Raw genomic sequence first — 13114 nt, forward strand, 5'->3', positions numbered from 1 at the left:
CATTACAGCACAGTACAGGCTCTTTGGCCCTCAATGTTGTGCCGAGCTATGTCCAATCCCAAGATCAAGCTATCCCACTCCCTATCATTCTGGTGTGCTCCATGTGCCGATCAATAACCTCTTGAAGTTCCTAAAGTGTTCGACTCCACTATCACAGCAGGCAGTCTATTTCACACCCCAACCATTCTCTGAGTGAAGAATCTACCTCGGAAATCCCTCCTATACCTCCCTCCATGAACCTTATCGTTATGCCCCCTAGTAACAGCTACATCCACCCGAGGAAATAGTCTCTGCACGTACACTATCAATCCCTCTCATCACGTTACAAATCTCTATTAAGTCGCCTCTCATCCTCCTCCGCTCCAAAGAGAAAGCCCCAGCTCCCTCAATCTTTCCTCATAAGACCTACCCTCCAAACTAGGCAGCAACCTGATAAATTTCCTCTGCACTCTCTCCAATGCTTCCACATCCTTCTTACAGTGAGGTGAGCAGAACTGAACACAATATTCCAAATGTGGTTTCACCAATGTCTGGTATAGTTGCAGCATAACCCCACGGCTCTTAAACTCAAACCCCCGTTAATAAACGCTAACACACTATAAGCCTTCTTCATGGTTCTATCCACTTGAGTGGCAACCTTCAGAAATATGTGGATATGAACCCCAAGATCTCTCTGTTCCTCCACATTCCTCAGAACCCTGTCATTGATCCTGTAATCTGCATTCAATTTTGTCCTACCAAAATGAATCACCTCACACATACCGGGTTAAACTCCATCTGCCACTTTTCGGCCCCATCAATGTCTCTTTGCAGCCTGCATGAGCCCTCCACCTCATCCACTATTCCACCAATCTTGGTGCCATCAGCAAATTTACTAACCCATCCTTCAGCCCCCTCTTCCAAGTCATTGATAAAAATCACAAATAGCAGAGGACCCAGCACTGACCCCTGCGGTACACCGCTGGTAACTGGCCCGATGGTCTTAACTCCACAGGGATGTGTGTTCCATGAGAGGAGGGAGTTTGGGGGTGAGAATGGGAAGGGGAGATGCCTGTTGGCTTGGGGTGGGGTTGTTGGAATGGGGGGGGGGGCAGGGTGCAAATTTTAATTTTTTGCAAAAGGGCCCCCCAAGCTTTTTAAACCAAAGTTGTTGGGGGGTTGGTCCAGTGTTATGTTGTGGATTGCATCCTCTTAATTTTTTCTCAACTATGAGTCAAACAACATGACACAGAAAGCAATCCCTGGAGCCAGCGACTTCCCTGCTGCTTTTCCCGCCTGCTACACCACTCTGCCTAAAATTGGGAACATTCTGCCCCTTCTCATTGAGAAATCCTCACTACCACTTCCCCTCTCCTCACAGCCTCTCCCCACCTTCCACTGGCCCCCCACCCTCATCAGCTCCACTCCTCACTCTCTCCCAGCTGATCAAACCTGTCTGCAGACAAAAAATTCAAATGATCATGTTCCTCCATGGTATTCAAGAGAAGTGAATTACTTGAATTCTTAACTGCTTTGATCCACATCAAAAGAATATTTTTATATAAAATATTCAAGAAACCTCTGATCTTTCAAAAGTCAATGTTTTAACTGTAGAACCTGTGCATTCTCCCCGTGTCTGTGTGGTTTTTCTCCGGGTGTTTCAATTTCCTCCCACAGTCTGAAAAATGTGCTGGTTAGGTGCATTGGCTAAATTCTCCCTCAGTGTATCCGAACAGGTGCTGGAGTGTGGTGAATAGGGGATTTTTGCACTAACTTCATTGCAGTGTTAATTGCAAGCCTACTTGCAACATTAATAAATAAACTTTAAACTGAATAGAGAATTTTCTGGCAGACATTAAAAGAATTAACAATCAGCATATCTGAGAAATTTGCATCTCATTTTATTTCTTCCTGAGCTGTGGCTGACCCAATGCAAATCTTTGCTGCCGATCCCTAACTGCCCTTGAACTGAAAGGACACAAAGCCATTGCACACACAGCAGTAAAGAGTCAGCCACATGGCCGTGGGCCTGGAGTCACATGTAGGCCAAACCTGGGTCATGAGATAGGGCGTAATTAAATCAGTAAACATAATAAATATAATTACATATATTTACAGCTTATCAATACAATATTGAAAATCATCTAGACAAATTAACAGATGCATTACATTGACCAGAATGCTGTTGGAACTTGGCGAGTGTTACTGTTGTATCTTGTCTGAACTCAGGAGTGTAGTTTTGTTCTGTCTATGTTACATTGGGATAGTCAATGCTGGTTGGACATTTTCATATCATTTTTGGGGGCTGGTTTAAAGACCAGCTGCCCTTGTTGCCACAAAGCCTTCCGGTTTATCAGGGGTGGGGAACCAGCAGCGATACACACTGGCTCGTGTGCACCAGTATTTGGGTTCTTCTGCTGCTAGCAAGTCCTGGAATACATTCGAGGGTGGGACAGACAAGTCTCTCTTAGAGAATCAAAGGCAGAATTTTACGGCCCCATCACAGAGCCGTGAAATCTGGACAGTGCAAAATTCCGTACAAAGGATCTGGGGAGCAGGCATGAAAAGTTGTGATGATTTGTTTCATTCATTTACAGATTGTGGGTCTTGTTGGCCAAGCCAATATTTATCACACATTCCTATTTGCCCTTGAAGCCCAAGATCAGCCCTGTGGGTGGCACAGTGGCAGAGTGGTTAGCACCACTGCCTCACACTGCCAGGGACCCGGGTTTGATTCCTGGCTTGGGTCACTGTCTGTGTGGAGTTTGCATGTTCTCCCTGTGTCTGCATGGGTTTCCTCCCATAGTCTGAAAGACAAGCTGGTTAAGTGCATTGTCCTGAACAGATGACAGAGTGTGGTGACTAGGGGGAGTTCACAGTAACTTCATTGCAGTGTTAATTTAAGCTTTACTTGTGATGAATAAATAAACTTTATTTTTACTTTATATTGAATAAAAGGAGATCATATGGACTACTCTGCTCCTATTATGAAGGTGTTTTTACATGAGATTGATGGGGTCTTGTTAATTTATCAAGCAATATAGGGTGTAGGTGGCTAGATGGAGTTAATATATAAATCAGCCATGATCTAATGTAACTGTAAAAGCTAAATACTGTGAGTGCTGACAATTCAAAACTTAAAAACACACAATGCTGGAAATACTCAACATGTCAGGCAGCATCTGCAGAATCAGAGCTGACATATCTGACCCAATGACTGACAGAATTCATCTCATACAGGCTTATTCAATGGGTGACTCTCACAGCCCTTCAGTGCAGCCCCTGGAGACAGTGTCAAAAATGCTGGTCAAACAGGCAAGTCTAAATGGGCCAATCTGTATGAAGTTGCTCCTCCAATGATGGCTAGTTTATTCCCATGTTTACTGTTCATAAACTCATGGGTGAGAATATTAAATGTGAGACAGAAATCTGTGATTGGAGGAGTAGCAAACTCCAGCGACAGTGAGCTCAGTGCCAGGGAACTGAGGTGTCCGGGAAGGTGGCAGTGTTGGCCGGAAGGGGAGGGGGGTGCTAAGATGCCAGGGTGCTTGGACCCCAACATCCACAGTTGGTTTCAGGAATATCCATGAAGAGCATGAGGCAGCAGGATTGGGGCCCACCGTCATCTGAGTGAGTGATGACTGGCTGGAGCTGTATGAGGAAGAGTGGCAGGGGAAAGAGTGTGAGGGGGAAAGAGCGAATGTGGGGGGGAGGAGAGCATGAATGTGAGAGGGATAAGAGTGTGACGGGGAGAGAGAGTGTGTGAGAGGGAGAGAGAACGTGAGAGGGAGGGAGTGTGAAAGGAATAAGAGGAATAAGAGAGTGAGTGTGAAGAGGAAACAGAGTGAGTGTGAGGAAGAGAGAGTGTGAGAGGGAGAGAGACACAGTGAATGTGAGGGGAAGAGTGAGTGAGTCTGAGAGGGAGAGAGTGAGTGTGATAGAGAGGGAAGAGAGTGCGTGTGAGGGGAGCAAGTAGGGGGGAGAGAGAGTGTGTGAATGGGAGACAGAGTGAGTGTGAGAGTTGGACAGAGTGAGTGTGCGAGGGAGTGTGAGTTGAGGGGGGCAGTGAGCAAGTGTGACATAAGTGAGCAAGTGTGTAGGGGCAACAGAGAGCGAGTAATATGATGGAAAGTCAGGGTGATCTTACCCTCTTGCCATGCCAGCCGATGGGCAAGGCAAGCTGGTAAGATCATGAGACAGCCGAGAAATTAGATTTGCACCTGATTTCCCACCTCTCACGATCTTACCAGCACCAGATATCTGGCACTATCTCAATATTTAAATGCAGAGCGACAGCAGTAAGAAGCATTTAGATAAGTGAGACAGGAGACAGTTGTTTGGGCTCACTCGCCTCTGAGGCCTCACCGGTGAAGTTTCTCTCCAGTGAGGATCATTAACAGGGACCAATCATGATGGCCTCACCAATAAAACTGGAAGTCACTGAGGATCCCCCCGCCCAAAAGGTCAGGGGCAGAGAGGGTGCCCCTTGGGCAGTGCCAGCTTAACACCCAGCACAACTCACTGGGCATCCTGGCACTGCCAGCTTGGCATACTGGGAGTGCTCCCTGGGCACTGGGCAGTGCCAAGGGGGACACGGTCAGAGTGGGGGCAGGCCATTCAGGGGAGGGTCTGTTGCTGCTCTGAAATAGCAATGTGGGGGGGGAACCGCTATCGCTCTGCAACAACAATTTGTGGGGGAGGGGCATGATGATTTGTCCAGGTGGAGGGCGATTGGCCACGGGACCCCACTTTGGGGTCAGGTGAGAGTCAACCACATTGCTGTGGCTCTGGAGTCACATGTAGGCCAGAACAGGTAAGGACAGCAGATTTCCTTCCCTAAAGACCAGATGGGTTTTTCCCGACAATTGACAATGCTTTCATGGTCATCAGCAGATTCTTAATTCCAGATATTTTTATTGAATTCAAATTCCACCATTGGCCATGGCAGGATTTGAACCCGGGTCATTAGCTAAGTTTCTGGATTAATGGTCTAGTGATAATGGCCTTCCCTAAATGTGGCCCTTCTGCCAGGTGTTTTCTCTTCCCTCAGAAGCTGCCTGACGTTTTGCGTGCTCCTCCTTCACTTTGTTATAAAGGAATGACTGACTCTGTGGTTCTCATTTGAGAATAATTCACATCATATTGTCAACCATCCATCAAGTGCAACGGTTCGAAGCTGCAAAATACTTCAGCAAATTTCTGTGGTCCTTGGAGTCACGATAACAAGATGCCGACGTTGGGCTGGGGTGGGCACAGTAGAAGGTCTCACAACATCAGATTAAAGTCAGACAGGTTCATTTGGTAGCACGAGCTTTCGGAGCACTACTCCTTCATCAGGGGCACTGCTCCTTCATCACCTGATGAAGGTGCAGCACTCCAAAAACTTGAGCTACCAAGTAAACCTGTTGGACTTTAACCTGGTGTTGTGAGACTTCTTACTGTGCTTGGGGTGGTGCTGTTCCTCATGCTGAAAGCAATGTCAGGCTTGTGTTCCTGTTACAAAATATAATCACATGTCACTATTCTACAGTGTGAAGCAAAAGTGAAAAAGCAGCATTCTGTGAGTTAATATTATTTCCCTAGTGAACTTGCTTCATATATCAGACCGAGTCCACAATACTCTGCTTCATGGACATGGTAAAGAACAATTATTTAAATTGGAGTGAAGGAAGAGAAAGAGGAGGGAATCTGGTCTCCCCATGACACCTCCCTCTGAGGTAAGGGTTCCTCCTCCTCCTCCTTCTCCAGGTGGCAGGTTGGCATTCACAGGCTAAGCTCTGCCCAGATACAGTGTGTCAGTACCAGCTACTTCAGAACACATTTGCCTGAGCGCAGTTACATTAACTCAATATTTAACAAGTTTAGCTCATTTTAACCGTTTATTTTAGTTCCACTTCTGTTAAACAGCTAGAGCTCAATTAACCAGCTGTACTTGAGATCCCACATCTGCTGTTCTCTGTTCTCAAAGTTCCCATAAAAAAATTATTGTTATAGCAATGTCATTAAAAAGCCCAGGCTCAGAAAAGGAACAATTTAACCTGTTCAACCTCACTCCTGAATTTAATAAATAATTCTCAGTGATTTTCTTCAAGTTAATTTTTTTTCCTGTTTTCATAATACATTTTATTCCTCACTTTGTTTTTTTCACAGTGCCAGGTTTCAGTCCAATTCATCCTCCATCATTCCCCATACTTCTCAATCCTTAAATCTCTTTTTTGTGTGGAGACAAACAGTTCATTCAATAAGATCCCTGTAGGCCTTGCTGCCCTGTTATCAGCTTACACTTCCATCAACTCTGGGTGGGATTCTCTGATCTCATCCATACCCGCCTCTCTGCCAGGGGGAAAATAGAACTTGGCGCTTGGTCAAAAACTCCATTCACTGCAACGGCATCAGAGAATAGCAGCCGCAGGTGAGGATGATGAAAAATGCAGCGAGAACATCTAACTAAAATCACACACTGCAACATTCATCCCTCCAGTCAGGTTTGAAGTGTTATATAACTCACTTGATTTTATTAACCAGCAGCAGCATGCTGGCACAGTGGTTAGCACTGCTGCCTCACAGCGCCAGGGACCCAGGTTCAATTCCCAACTTAGGTCACTGTCTGTGTGGAGTTTGCACGTTCTCCTTGTGTCTGAGTTTTTTTCCCAAAAATATACTTTATTCATAAAAATCTCAATTGAAACATTGCAAGTCTACATGTCTATAAATTGCAAACAGTGCAGAATAAAACATTTTGATAGTTCTATATAAATTACAGTTATTTCATTTCAATACTTATAACTATATACATGCCTCAGAAATTACTGTGTGCTGTTATTGCTCAGATTGGCACACAGTTATGCAGATTGAGGGTATTCTGCAGTTCCCGGGCCCTCGGTCTGCCTCCGTTAAAAGGCCTTATAGTGTGGCCTTTCCTCATTGTGCCTTTGCGGCGGCTGCTCCAAGCTTCAGCGCGTCCCTCAGCACGTAGTCCTGGACCTTGGAATGTGCCAGTCTGCAACACTCGGTCGAGGACAGTTCTTTCAGCTGGAAGATCAGCCAAGTTTCGGGTGGACTAAAGTGCGTCCTTCACCGAGTTGATGACCCTCCAGCAGCAGTTGATATTTGTCTCGGTGAGCGTCCCCGGAAACAGCCGTGGAGCACAGAGTCCTGCGTCACTGAGCTGCTCGGGACGAACCTCGACAAATATCACTGCATCTCACTCCAGACCTTCTTTGCAAAGGCACGTTCCACAAGGAGGTGTGTGACCGTCTCATCAGCCCCGCAGCCACTTCGAGGGCAGCGTGCGGTGATGTTGAGACCTCAAGCATTCATAAAGGTTCTGACGGGGAGTGCCCTTCTCACCACCAGCCAAGCCAGATCTTGGTGCTTGATTGTGAGTTCTGGTGATGAGGCGTTCTGCCAGATGACACTGACAGTCTGCTCAGGGAACCATCCGACAGGATCCGCCATCTCCTTTTCTCTCAGGGCCCCAAGGACGTTATGTGCTGACCACTGCTTAATCGCCATGCGGTCAAAGGTGCGTTTGCGGAAAAATTTCTCCACGAAGGACAGGTACTGCTTTACAGTCCAAGTACACGGAGCATTCCGTGGCAGTGTGGCCAGACCCATCCTCTGCAACACTCGGGACAGGTAGAACCTCAAAAAGTAGTGGCACTTGCTGTTAGTGTACCGAGGATCTACGCACAGCTTGATGCAGCCGCACACAAAGGTGGCCATCAGGATGAGGGCGGCGTTGGGAGCGTTTTTCCCTCCATTCTCTGGAGATTTGTGCATCGCCTCCCTCCGGACGCGATCCATCTTTGATCTCCAGGTAAACTTGAAGATGGCCTGCATCACTGCTGCAGCGCAGGATTTGGGGATAGGCCACACATGTGCCACGTACAACAACATGGACAGCACCTCGCATCGGATCACCAGGTTTTTTCCTGTCATGGAGAGGGAGCGTTGCTCCCACAAGCCCAGTTTCTGCCTGGCTTTCGCGATGCGCTCGTCCCAGTTTTTGGCGCATGCCCCTGCCGCTCCAAACCATATCCCCAGCTCCTTCAGGTAATCTGCCCTGACAGTGAAGGGGACAAAGGATTTGTCGGCCCAGTTCCCAGAGAACATGGCTTCGCCCTTTGTCTGAGTGGGTTTCCTCCAGGTGCTCCAGTTTCCTCCCACACTCCAAAGACATGTGGGATCGGTTGGTTGGCCATGTTAAATTGCCTCTTAGTGTCAGGGTGACTAGCAGAGTAAGGGATAGGGCATGGGTGGGATTGGTGGTCGATGTAGACTCGGAGGACTGAATGGCCTCCTTTTACACTGTAGGGATCCTATAATTACATATCTTACATAGTCATCTAGTCTTCAAAATTACATAGTCATCTAGTCTTCAAAATTGTGAAAGACATATGGTAATAGCCCATAAATCCACAATTAAAGGAAAAAAGACTTATGATTTGATCTTACAATAGTTCTTACTTAAAGACAAACAGATGTATAAATATACCCTTGAATAAGCCACCACTTGTCTGACTTGGTTCCTGCTTTCATTGGGATTGAATGAGACCAGATTCCAAAAAGAGGAAAAGGCAGTGTGCAAATTCACAACATTACCCATTTCCCAGTCTATTAGAAATGGCCAGAGTTATCTAACCTTGTCTGCTGCTGAGGTTCTCCAGTCCTGCTGCTGTGAATGGAGATTTTGCTGAGTGCCAAATTCTCCATCTTAAGTGCAGCGGTAGCAAGCTGTGCGCAATTGGAAAACTCCAGCCACTATTTCACACAGCAAATCATGCTGAAAAAGGCTGAGTTTACTTGAGCCTGCACTGAAAGAGTTAACATTTGCTTACCATCCTTCATATATCTTACTAACTTCTCCATGTCTCAAGACTTCAGGCTAGTTAGCATTCCTGTGGAAATAAAAAGTTAATTAAAAACTTCACCTCCACTTCTGTTTTTCTTTAATTCATTTTACTGATTTCAATCTGATTTATGAAGTCCGTTGCTTTCCCCATTTCCCACTGTATTACATATAGTTAAAGAGAGAAAGAAAGACTTTCATTTCTATAGCACCTTACACCACCTCAAGACATCCCAAAACACTTTACAGCCAACACCGAGTCTGAAATGTAAGGAATGCTGCAGCCAATTAACACGAAGTAAAGTCCCACCAACAGCAGTGAAGTGATTAATGTTTACTGGAGCATAGTAGGGAATTCTTTTCAGTGTTTTTTTCAAAATAACATCTCATGGGTGGCACGGTGGCACAGTTGTTGGCACTACTGCCCTGCTGCGTCAGGGACCCGGCTTCATTTCTGACCTCGGGTGACTGTGTAGAGTTTGTGTGTTCTCCCCATGTCTGCGTGGGTTTCCATCGGGTGCTCTAGTTTCTTCCCACACTCAAAAGATGTGCAGATTTAATGTGCAGGGCCATATTAAATTGCCCCTAAGTGTCAGGTGGATTAGCACGGTAAATGCGGGGATAGGGCCTGACTGGGATTGTGGTCGGTGCAGGTTTGATAGGCTGAATGGCCTCCTTCTGCACTGAACCATAGAAAATTTACAGCTCAGAAACAGGCCTTTTGGCCCTTCTTGCCTGTGCCGAACAATTTTTTGCCTAGTCCCACTGACCTGCACTTGGACCATATCCCTCCACACCCCTCTCATCCATGAACCTGTCCAAGTTTCTCTTAAATGTTAAAAGTGACCCCGCATTTACCACTTTGTCTGGCAGCTCATTCCACACTTCCACCACTCTCTGCGTGTAGCAGACCCCTAATATTCCCTTCAAACTTTTCTCCTTTCACCCTTAACCCATGCCCTCTAGTTTTTTTCTCCCCTAGCCTCAGTGGAAAAAGCCTGCTTGCATTCACTCTATCTATACCCATCAAAATCTTATACACCTCTATCAAATCCCCCCTCATTCTTCTACGCTCCAGGGAATAAAGTCCTAACCTATTCAATCTCTCTCTGTAACTCAGCTTCTCAAGTCCCGGCAACATCCTCGTGAACCTTCTCTGCACTCTTTCAACCTTATTTACATCCTTCCTGTAACTAGGTGTACACAATACTCTAAATTTGGCCTCACCAGTGCCTTATATTACCTCACCATAACACTCCAACTTTTATACCCGATACTCCGATTTATAAAGGCCAATGTACCAAAAGCACTCTTTATGACCCTATCCACCTGTGACGTCACTTTTAGGAAATTCTGTACCTGTATTCCCAGATCCCTCTGTTCAACTACACTCTTCAGAGTCCTACCATTTATCCTGTACGTTCTACTTTGGCTTGTCCTTCCAAAGTGCAATACCTCACATTTGTCTGCATTCAATTCCATTTGCCATTTTTCAGACCATTTTTCTAGTTGGTCCAATTTCCTCTGCAAGCTTTGAAAATCTTCTTCACTGTCCACTACACCTCCAATCTTTGTATCATCAGCAAATCTGCTGATCCAATTTACCACATTATTATCCATTGATATAGATGACAAACAACAATGGATCCAACACCGATTCCTGCGACACACCACTTGTCAGGGGCCTCCACTCAGAGAAGCAATCCTCCACAACCACTCTCTGGTTTCTTACATTGAGCCAGTATCTAATCCAATTTACTACCTCCCCATGCATACCTAGCAACTGAACCTTCCTAACTAACCTCCCATGAGGGACCTTGTCAAAGGCCTTGCTAAAATCCAGGTAGACAACATCCATCTCCTTTCCTTCATCCACTTTCCTGGTAACCTCCTTGAAAAACTCTAATGCATTGGTCAAACATGACCTACCACGCACAAAGCCATGTTGACTCTTCCTAATAAGTCGCTGTCTATCCAAATATTTGTAGATCCTGTCCCTTATCACACCTTCCAATAACTTGCCCACCGCCGACGTCAAACTTACCGGCCTATAATTTCCTGGATTTCTTTTGGAACTTTTTTTAAACAACAGAACAACATGAGCCACCCTCCAATCATCTGACACCTCCCCCATGCATACTGACATTTTAAATATGTCTGCCAGGGCCCCTGCAAGTTCAACACTAGCCTCCCTCAAATACAGGAATACCCTGTCCGGTCCTGGGGGTTTATCCACTCTGATTTGCCTCAAGACAGCCAGCACCTCCTCCTCTTTAATCTGTAAAGGTTCCATGACCTCCCTATCTGTTTGCCCTATTTCCGTAGACTCCACGCCCATTTCCTCAGTAAATACAGATGCAAAAAAAAATTCAATATCTCCCCCATCTCTTTTGGTTCCATACACAGTCTACCACTCTGGTCTTCAAGAGGACCAATTTTATCCCTCACTATCCTTTTGCTCCTAACATACCTATAGAAGCTCTTTGGATTTTCCTTCGCTCTGTCTGCCAAAGCAAACTCATGCTTTCTTTCAGCCCTCCTGATTTCCCTCTTAAGTAGCTTCTTGCACTTTTTAGACTCCTTGAGCATCTGACCTGTTCCGTGCTGCCTGTACATTTCATACAACTCTCTCTTCCTCTTAACCAGCGTTACAATCTCCCTCGAGAACCAAAGATCCTTATTCTTATTTACTCTGCCTTTAATACTGTCAGGAACATACAAACTCTGCACTCTCAAAATTTCTCCTTTGAAGGCCTCCCACTTTTCATTTACATTCTTACCAGAGAACAGCCTGTGCCAATCCACACTTCCCAGATCCCTTCTCATTTCATCAAATTTGGCCTTTTTCCAGTTCAGAACTTCAACCCGAGGACCAGATCTATCCTTATCCACGATCAGGTTGAAACTATGATCACTGGATCCAAAGTGTTCCCTCACACTCACATCCATCACCTGCCCTAACTCGTTTCCCAATACGAAATCCAATATCGCATCCTCTCTAGTTGGCATCTTTATATACTGAAGTAGAAAATTCTCTTGAACACATTTTACAAACTCTACCCCGTCTAAACCTTTAATAGTATGCGAGTCCCAATGTATATGTGGAAAATTAACATCCCCTACTATCACTACTTTGTGTTTCTTGCAGTTGTCAGCTATCTCTCTGCTGATTTGCTCCTCCAATTCCCTATCTGGTGGTCTATAATACAATCCCATTAATGTGGTCATACCCTTCCTGTTTCTCAGCTCCACGCATAGGGCCTCTGTTGACAAGAACCCTAATCTATCCTGCCTGAGTACTGCTGTAACATTTTCCCTGACCAACAATGCCACACCCCACCTTTCATCCCTCCGCCTCTATCATGCCTGAAACCTTGGAACCCTGGAACATTGAGCTGCCAGTCCTGCCCCTCCTGTAGCCAAGTTTCACTAGTCGCTATAATGTCATATTTCCACATGTCAATCCACGCCTTCAGCTCATCTGCCTTTCCCACAATACTCCTGGCATTGAAATAGATACACCTCAAAAGATTACTTCCACAACACTCAACCCTTCCATTCGTGATTCTGCATGAACTAACCTGTCTTTTTACCCGCACTCCACTATCTGCTCTGGCACTCTGGCTCCCACCCCCCTACAAATCTAGTTTAAACGCTCCCCACTGTATAGATTCCATGATTCAATGACCAAAAGTCAAATGACTGGGCAGATGGAAATGTGGGTGCATTTTACATGGGATGTGGCAGGAGCTGATCTTCGCCATTGCCAAGTTTGTCAGCCGGCACTGTGCCAACCAGAAATCCAGTACCGTGGGGGCGCTGTTACTACCTGAGAGTGGGACTTCCAGCCCTCTTGGATAGGAAGTCACCACCTCAAGAGCTGCCAGCCAATCTGATTGGCAGTCCCTGCAGCACCACCACACTATTGTGGCCATTGCTGCAACTTCAAGGAGACTCGGAAGTATGGAACATGTCACACAGACTTCCGGGCATTTAGGTCATGCAAGGATTAAAGCTTCCAGAGAGGGAGGAGAGTGCTGTGGATGGTGGATGGGGTTTAGAGATAAGGAGTAAGGAAAAGAGGAGAGTGCTGAAGGGGGTGGGGTTTAGGTGCAAGGAAAAGAAAATCGGGGAGGATGATCCTGATGGGCACAGGGCCCTCGATGCCCATCTTTAGCCCATGAAGTAAAAGGCGGCAGGCTGGTCAACTTCATTCCACCTTGGTCAGCCTCGTATATTACAGCAGCAGAGGTAGAACAAGATCCTTAACTGGCCATTAACTGG

At 46.0% G+C, this 13114-nt stretch overlaps 1 protein-coding gene across 2 annotated transcripts in view; it reads right to left on the reverse strand.

Annotated features, from left to right (window-relative positions):
• Positions 1 to 5368: 5368 nt before the first annotated feature.
• Positions 5369 to 13114, reverse strand: part of LOC145348523 (hepatic and glial cell adhesion molecule-like) — a 49325-nt gene continuing 41579 nt past the window's right edge. The window contains exons 5-6 of one of the 2 annotated variants that reach the window (XM_080196712.1): positions 8820 to 8879; positions 5369 to 5472 (exon numbers count right to left, since the gene is read on the reverse strand). In XM_080196712.1, coding sequence (XP_080052838.1) covers positions 8854 to 8879 — 26 coding nt within the window. In that variant the 3' untranslated portion in view covers positions 5369 to 5472; positions 8820 to 8853. The remainder of the gene's footprint in view (positions 5473 to 8819; positions 8880 to 13114) is intronic. The other variant, XM_080196713.1, reaches the window with a different exon arrangement.

This window comes from Carcharhinus amblyrhynchos, chromosome 9 (assembly GCF_965287045.1).
Source record: "Carcharhinus amblyrhynchos chromosome 9, sCarAmb.v2.hapA, whole genome shotgun sequence".
Lineage (NCBI taxonomy): Eukaryota > Metazoa > Chordata > Chondrichthyes > Carcharhiniformes > Carcharhinidae > Carcharhinus > Carcharhinus amblyrhynchos.